At 49.1% G+C, this 8,730-nt stretch overlaps 1 protein-coding gene across 1 annotated transcript; it reads right to left on the minus strand.

Annotated features, from left to right (window-relative positions):
* Window positions 1-707: 707 nt before the first annotated feature.
* Tbr1 (T-box brain transcription factor 1) lies at window positions 708-8,510 on the minus strand. Its single transcript, XM_038337977.1, has 6 exons — window positions 7,819-8,510; window positions 7,093-7,247; window positions 6,473-6,594; window positions 5,765-5,923; window positions 4,615-4,676; window positions 708-1,566 (listed from the first exon to the last, which is right to left on the minus strand). Exons 1-6 carry the CDS (start codon window positions 8,508-8,510, stop codon window positions 708-710), a joined length of 2,049 nt encoding a protein of 682 aa, XP_038193905.1.
* Between the last annotated feature and the right edge of the window lie 220 nt (window positions 8,511-8,730).

The raw sequence follows: 8,730 nt of genomic DNA on the forward strand, positions 1-8,730 counted from the left end.
CACAAGAAAACAAAGGGGGTTGGGAGAGAAAGAAAGAAAGAGAGGAGGAAAAGAAAAGAAAGAGGGGGATAAAAAGTTAAGCATGAACTGGTTTTGTGCCTTGACGATGAGAATAAAAACTACCCATTCGTTACAATAAATTAACACTATATACAATCATTTCACAGGCTTTGTTCCACTAAAATTATGAACATCCCTACCATCCATCCATCCATCCATCCATCCATCCACTCGGGTATAAGAAAGGACGCGCTGGGTGGGTGCAGGTTCTAGAGTCAACATCCTATGGTTAATAGGGAGGCCAAGACAAGGCGGGTCGGGATCGCTGCTGTCTGACAGGACTGCCCAGGTCTCCTAAAGTTGAAGAGTTTTCATTCCAAGAGAAAGAAGGAGAAGATGAGGGGGGAAAAAAAGGAAAAAAAAAGAAGGGAAGGATCATAATAACTTCACAGAAGAAAAGTTGGAAAACCACAAGGTTCACAGCCAAGTTCAAGGTCGGTGCGCTAACTGCGGAGACGGCTGTGCAGAAAGAAAGAAAAGAGTTTTTTAAAAAGAAAAGTGATAATGGGAGACCTACACTTATCCCCCGCAGACGGCCATCGAGGGTCAAGTGAAAGAGCGGGTGCGCAAGAGCGGGCCTGGGGAAGGAGGACGTGGGGCAGAGCAGAGGGGCCGGGGAGGGCGCGGGCGAGCGCGGGCCGGGCGGCCTAGCTGTGCGAGTAGAAGCCGTAGTAGCCGCCTATGTCCTTGGCGCAGTTCTTCTCGCAGTCCCGCTGGGCCAGCACCTCGCTCTTGAGCGGGGACGAGCTCTCAGACACCGGCGTGTCGGCGGGAGAGATCCGCCTCCGCTTGGCCTGCTCGTAGATGCCCGAGTCGCTCGAGTCGATGGACTTGATGGACGAGGGCGTCTCGATCCAGCTGGAGTCGGACAGGTCCTTGGGCTTGGCGTCGTCGGTGGCGGCGGGCGCCAGGGGCGAGCGCTCGGCCGCCAGGCCCTCGGCCTCCTCGCCCAGGTAGGGGTTGGCGCCGGCCATGCGCGCGGCCGCCGCGGCGCTGTTGGGCCAGCAGGGCAGCACGGAGCCCGACTTGGCGCCGCAGTACTGCGGGGGGCTGCGAGCGCCCCAGCCCGAGGGGTCGGCGTAGTAGCCGAGCGGGCGGCCCGTGCAGCCCGCGGCCTGCAGCGGCAGCGCCTTCACCCCGGCGGCTGCGTACGACAGCAGCGTGGCCGCGTTGCCCGCGAAGTCCGTGGCCGTGTCGTAGGCCGAGGCCGCGAAGTCCAGCCGGTTGTTGGCCGGCGTCACGAACCAGCGCTGCGGCGACGGCGCGCCCGGGTCCTCGGCCTGCTGCGGCGACAGCAGCCCGTTGGTGTGCGGCACGCTGCGGTCCGTGCCCGGCCCGGGGCCCGCGCCGGCGCCCGGGTGGAAGCGGGCCTTGGCGTAGTTGCTCACGAACTGGTCCTGCAGGAAAGAGCCGGCCATGGCGTAGCGGGCGCCGGGCACGATCTGCGAGCGCGGAGAGTCGTTGGGCGAGGGGGTCAGGCGGTCCATGTCGCAGCCCGTGTAGATCCTGAGGGGAAGGGAGAAAGAGAGAACCGAGGGGTGGCGCGGAGGTCCCTGGAGGGTCCTGGAGGGAAAGCCACCTCTAGTGTTGCCCACCCGCACACCGTCCATCTGGAAGTTGCGTTTGCCATACAGGGTGCAGACGGCAGAAGATCACAGTCCCGCACCCTCCCTAGCCCAAACTGGAGGGATACAGGTTTAGCTGCAGGACCCTGAGCCGGACATAAAGCAGCGAAGAGTGGAGGTCTTCCATCTTCCCGTTACCGCTAAGTGCACGGGGAACAAGATGGGGCCTCCATCCACTGATCCAGAATCATACACAAATTGTGGCGGCAGAGTTATCCAGGCACCAAGGTGCTCTTTGCCCGTTGGGCCTTTCCTCTCTGGGGAATCTCCGAGTGAAATTTCTAAACAAGTGGCCCACTCTCTCCACCTTTTAAAGACCTCCTATGTTTATTGAGTAGTTGAGAGAATCCCTTTTCTTTTTCTAGGTAGTTTAAGAAATCCCTAGGGAGGAAACCGCGAGGAGAGAGTGGGGACAGACTTGTTCGGGTAATAACGTCAAAGGCTGACTTTCACAGGCCAGAGTCCCAGAGGATTGCTGCTGGAATCCTCTAGGTACTTTTGTCTGCTGCCTCCCCCTATGAACGCCCTTTAATTCCCATCTCTACCACTGCAAAAAAAAAAAAAAAAAAAAAAAAAAAAAAAGTAGAAGTTACTACTTGGAAGCAACACTTAATAATCAATAAAATTCTTTAGAAGAAAAAGTGTATTTTAGTCTTCTCTACCCAGCTTTTGATCCATTACTAAACGAAAAAGAGGAGGAAAAGGCCTTTTGGGGGGGGCACTTACAGTTAGCCCCTTCCTCCAAGCAACCCACCATTAATAACTAACCCTTCTTTACAGAGCTTAGAGGTGCGGGGCTGGGCACATGGGAGCTGTTTACATAAGCACAGGCAGATTTCTTTAGCTCACAACAATTCTCTTAGGTATTGATAGGGAAACTGAGGCAAAGGAAGGTTATAGAACTTGCCCAATAATCAAGAGAGGTTGTGTTCGGCGGGGGAGGGGGAAATAACCTTAGATAAAATATTCACTTTAGGCCCTGGGCCTGAGTCCCATTAGAATTGAAGTTGGTCAATGATGTGTTCCCTCATAGACATGCAAACATACCTCATTTAGCTCACACATAAGTGTTTGCATCTTTAGTCAGCACACTGTTTTAAAGTAGTGCCTTGGAATTGTCAGATCTTAATCCTAAAGAGAGACCACTTCCCAGGGTGTAGCCAAGCAATCTTCTAGGATCCCTTGAACTCTCATGCCCCACCCCAATGCCCTCTAATCAAACCAGGCCCAGATTACTAAACTTAAAAGAGGAGAGAGTGTGTTAAAACTACTCAACTCCCTCTCATCCCCATAAAACCAGGGATTACTTTTGTATAGACAAAATTTTTACAACAAACTTACACTGGTTTAAGAAAGGGAGAGGCTTATCCAACAGAAGGCAGCCAGAGGACAGGGGCAGATGAGATTTACAATGGCTGCCCACGGGCATTCTGCTTACAAATAAATAAATAAATGAAATATTCCCTCCTGAAATTTAATTCCTACTTCAATTTTTTTAAGTGGAGGGAAGCAGGAAGGAAACATAATTAGCAATGTACAAATATCTTCTCTGTTTGCCACCACAATATTCTTTAAAAGAAAAAAAAGCAGTCTGAAAAAGATACAGTTTAGATGCCCATCCAGCTCTCAAAACACTTGGGATTACTGAATTGATTTGTGCAAAATAAATGCTTATGAACAGATGTTAGCAGAATTAAAAGCTCAAAATCTGTACAGCTCTCTTCCAACATCCCTAGTCTCTTGGGCCACATTCTTTCCACTGTTTTGGGTCCATCTTTTTTCATATTTTGAGACCTGAAGCAGCAAAGTTTTATTCTAGAGAATCACATTCGTAATTTTGAAGGGGGCTGCTTTGAACTGCTTTTTGGGGACACATAAGAAAGTTGGGGCCAGTAGATACCAGTTACTCTCCCACTTATTATTAAAAATATTGAGAGGGAAGATGGTGTCTGGAGATTGGGGCACAGGAGCTCCTTGTCTCTTCCTCCACACATTTAATCTGTCCCTAGTCAAAGACCTAGTCAACACTTTAGCTCTATCCCGAGGCCAGGAAATTAAAGTGCATAATTCTCTTTATCTTTAATAGAAAGAAGGTAGGCAAATCACACAATCGCACTTACAATTTGCTATATAACACTATCTGAAAACTCTTAGGGGCTCTAGTCCTTGTGTGAGAACCCCAGAGCAAATCTAGATAGAATTCAGTTTGCATCTACTGCTGCCCCAAACGACAGTCTTGCTCTGAGAAAGGCCTAGAGATAGGTGGGGGGGGGGGGGGGCAAGAAAGGGAACCAGCACATTTAATTAAACCATGTATGCAAAAAGTAAGAGGAACCATATTTCTTCTGAAGCTTACGAATAAGATGCAACCACACCTCAGTGCTGCCCAAAGCCTGCAGTGATTGAGTTAGGCTTTGCTCACAAATCCACCTGGGGAGAGCACATCTTCATTGGGTCCATTGTAAACTGCACAGGAAATGCTATCATGCAAAACTTGGAAATGGGTAACTCAAAGTCACATATGCCACAGAGACTATAACAACTGCCAGGGCCACATGCACTTCCAGGCAGAATAGTCCTGTTTTAGACACAGCCAGTCTGAACTGAGCATCTGTAGCCACAGGCACAACAAGCGCTGGGAAGAACCAGGGCAGCTTCCTCAGCCAGTCAGCCAACCCCAGGGGTGGCCAACATCTTTGGAATTTGAAAGAAAGCTAAGAATAAGTAGAAAAAAAAAAAAAACTAACCAAAATCACACAAATACCAGGCCATAAGGTTACTAGAGAGGGAACCAACATGATAAGGGAGGGAAAATCCCAACCAACTTTCTCACACATTTGACTTTCAGAGTCCTTAAACAAAACAATCGACCCTTAAGCTAGTGGCCAGTTCAACAGTTATCTGCAAAGGAACATGTAAAATTACTTACGTGTCATAATTATCTCGAAATCCTTTTGCAAAGGGGTTGTGATCTATTTTTAGTTGTGTAATCTGGAGAAAGAGAAGAAAGGGTGATTGTGGTCTCACCTTCTGCATGGGAAGGTTGTATGTTTGAGAATATATCATCTGCCGTTGACAGGGGCTTGGGCCTATTGAGTCATTAAACAGCAAAGGTTCTCTAGCAAAACTTTAAGAGCATAGCAGGAGAGGACGGCAATAAGTATTGGGAAAGTTGTGGAATCGGGTTTAAATTAATAAGACCCAATAGCATTTCAGTTAGTTCTCCTGTGTGCTATAAGTTGATTCAAATAGTCACTGAAAAATACTGACTACGTGCGATGCACCAAGACAAAAATCCTTAATATCTTTAACTCTTTACTGTTTTCAAGTGTTTAACCGCAGATATTTTTTTAAATGGGCCAATTCTGATTCTCGATTAAAAAAAAAAAAGACTGTAAACTGCATCTTAAAATTGGGTTGATTTGAAATAATTATTTCCATTTCTGATATTTTTACTTACATGACCAAACACAAAACTTCTATAGTTCTAGAGAGTCACCGCAGTTTTTGCAAACAGGCAAAAACTGCGAAAGTTCTAGTGCTAGCAAACTCCATTAGTCCCCGTAACTTGATTTTATTGGAGTTTTCACATTGCGTATCTACGAATGTGTATGTACTCTTCCCTGCTCTGAACTCTCAAAACAGTAATATCTATTCATTTTAGACACCAGCTATGAGATTTTAGAAACAGTTTATTTAAGATTTCCTAACTTGCTAATAAAATGTACGGGGTAGTTCTGCCTGTTTCCTGAAAGCGAGAGTTCTCAAAGGAAGAAAATGCACGTTTTGACGCGTTCTAGTTTAAGGGCCAAACAAAAGCTCGGAAAGAATCGGTCCTGGAAGTCCTGGCCACCGCACAGCTGGGGGTGGGGGTGGGGGCGTAGCGGGGCTGGAAGTACACAACACAGGCAGAGCTTCCCCACCAGCTAGGTATATGGGGAAGGGCCTGGCAGGCACCTAGCACTATTCTAAGCCGTGCTGTAGGGCCATTTGTGGCCAAAGCTAGTCTGCGCAGGGTGATGGAAGACCAGGGGATAAGGGGGTGCCACTTGCCCGCGCCCAGCCCTGAGCCTCCTTACATCGGTGTTCTGGTAGGCGGTGACAGCGATGAACTGAGTCTCCGGGAAAGTGAACGTCTGGACGCGGCCTGGCTGGCTGGTGTCCTCTGTGCCATCCTCGTTCACTTCTACCACGTGCAGACGAGGTTGGTACTTGTGCAGGGACTGTAAAACCACCATCTGTCCGCGAAGAGAAAAGAGAGCGCCTTTTAATGCGTGCCTGTTTGCACCAGCCCCGGGGCTCGCTCTGGGCCCGGTTGAGCCAACTGGGCCGCTGCACCAGACTGGCTGTGGGACTCTCCCGGTGAAGGGGTGGCCGGGACACACTGACCCGGATCTCTGGGATCCAGGATCCTCTCTGGGTACTGGGAAAACGAAGCCTGTATGCCAATCATCAGTCCCTTTGCCCTAGTCCTCCTTAGAAGAGGAACAAAGATTTTTCACAGCCTACAAATCTAAAATCTCATGCGTTTATTTTCCAATACAATTCAATCAGTATTTGTGTTTGGAAAGGTGAATTCCAGAATGAGGTCGGGTGGAAGGTAAAGACATCAACTTAATGAATTAAATATAATCTGGGGAAGAAGAAATTATTCTCGAAATCGTCACAGATGGAAGCAAATCCTACCGTTTTCCGTGATGCTAGAAACTAAAGGGTGTGTGTCAGAGAGAGAGAGAGAGAGAGAGAGAGAGAGAGAGAGAGAGAGAGAGAGAGAGAGAGAGACTGACCTGCCCATTGTTGTTTGATGCTCCCTTGTTGTTGGTCAGCTTTAGTTTTCCAAAAGAGATTTCTTGCCGCATCCAGTGAGCCCCAGTGTTGGGGGAATCGGGATGCATATAGACCCGGTTTCCTTGATGAAGAAATAGTTTGTTTACATATGTTCTGGGCACTGCCCAGTCCCAAGTCCTTAGCACATGAAACACACACACACACACACACACACACACACACACACACACACACCTTACTACACAGTGAAGCCCATTAGCTGTTTCTTGGGGGGCATACTTTCTTCTATTAACTGGATATTATTAAAATAGGTTTACTGTTCAGTCCTAACTCTATACCACATACCACACACACACACATACACACACACACACACCTTCACAGTGAGGACCATTAGCTGGGCTTTTTTTAAAGCCGCGATTTCTTCCCATTAAATGGGAATGATTAAAATAGCTTTTGCATAATCCTCCCCTTTCTAGCCGCTCAGTCTGTCCCTCTCTTCTTTAGGAAGTCATTGGCCGACCATTTTAAAAGTCGCTCGAGCCAGTCCACAAAGGCTTTAATTAATCATTCTCACCTAAATAAGTGTCAAGAAAACGTGTTAATTGGAAGGACTTGCCTTGCACATTGGTGTCCGCTTTGCCACAAGGAACCCATTTGCCTCCTTGAAACCTCCAGTGATTGGGATCCGCCAAAATCACATCCACAAAAATATTGTAATGAGCGGTGGGATCGAGACCAGAAATGTTAAAACTCAAAAAGGGAAACATGCGCCTGTTTAAATTAAAAAGGGAGAGAAAACAAGGAAAAAAGAAAATAAATGTTAGAGATTAAATGCAAGAAGCGGGGCGCCAGATAGCCAAGCAAAACTTGTCCTCGCAGTGTGTTTGAACGAATATTTGCTGCTCTAGAAAAGGGGTAATTGGAGAGGGGAAGACGGAGGGCCGAAGCCGGGGACAGAGCAGTGTGCTCTGCAGTGGGGGGCCGGCAGGTATCAGTGCTAGGGTGAAGAGCGGTGTTGACCTGCTTCTCCACCTGTCGGCACAGGCCAGCCTTGATGAGCAGCTCTAACGCCTGGCTGCAGCCGCGGCTCTTCGTCTTGCTCGGTCCACTGACTGACTCTCCGACCGCACTGGTACAGCAGACTCCCCGCCACCAACATCACCACGGCGGTTTTTATCCCTTCCACTTTCCCCTTTTCCAAAACCAGCCAACTCCAGGGCGCACCCGATCGCCTTTCCACTCCGCTCCCCGACCCCACATCGTCGCTGCCCGGCGGTCACAACTTGGTTGCTCTCGCCCAGGGTCACGCCTCGAACAACGGCAGCCAAAAAAGTAGCATTACCTTCCCTGTTTAGTGATGATCATCTCCGTTTGATGCCGATGAAATTTCAGCCAAAGTGGCCTGTTGCACAGGTATACCTGCGCCTTGCCCGGCACCAACCCGGGCTGAGTGGAAGAGAACTGGTAGAACGGAGCTCCTTGGTAGGAGTGGCCGTACTGCTGTGGGTAGGGGTAGCCGGCTGTGGGGTAGCCCTGCGGCGAGGAGTTGGACAGCAGGCTGTTGTAAGCTCCGTTGGTGATAACCGGGTGGTGGGCCATGTAGCGGCTAGGGCTACCGATGGAGAAGGCGGGATGCGCCGGTCCGTGCTGGCCGGGGTACGGGAACATGGCACTGGGAGCAGTGGCCGCAGACTGTGGCTGGCTGGACTGAGAGAGGAGGTAACGATCTGCAGCAGAGCCATCGAAACTGTGACGAAGCTCAGAGACCCCGTCCAAGACAGGAGAGAGTTTACTTCTCTGGACGTCCCCTGGTGAGTCCTTGGAGTCAGGAAAATTGTCTGGATCTGACTGATTCGTCATCCCCCTGGTAATTTTTTTCAAAGGTGAACTTCTCTCCAGGTTGTCAGTGGTCGAGATAATGGGATGATCGTGCAAGACAAGCTCAGATCCGCCCGAATGTGGGTAGCTGCTGCTCACATTGAGAAATTTCTTGGAGAGCATGATAGACGGAGAGAGGCAGTGCTCCAGCTGCATAGCTCTGGAACCTGAACGCTCGCCCTCCCGGCCCTGGGTTTTAAAGTCCTGTTTATCATAAACTAGGAATCCACAGACCCCTCACTAGACAGAAAGCACTTCAACCAGCAAATGCTTCTCAAAGGTTTGATTTACTTTTTTTTTTCCCTGGGAGAAGAGATTGGCCAATTGACACTATGCAGCAATCAGAAAAGGCTCACTTTTGATCTTGCTGCTTATG

The sequence above is a fragment of the Arvicola amphibius genome, chromosome 7 (assembly GCF_903992535.2).
Source record: "Arvicola amphibius chromosome 7, mArvAmp1.2, whole genome shotgun sequence".
Taxonomy (NCBI): domain Eukaryota; kingdom Metazoa; phylum Chordata; class Mammalia; order Rodentia; family Cricetidae; genus Arvicola; species Arvicola amphibius.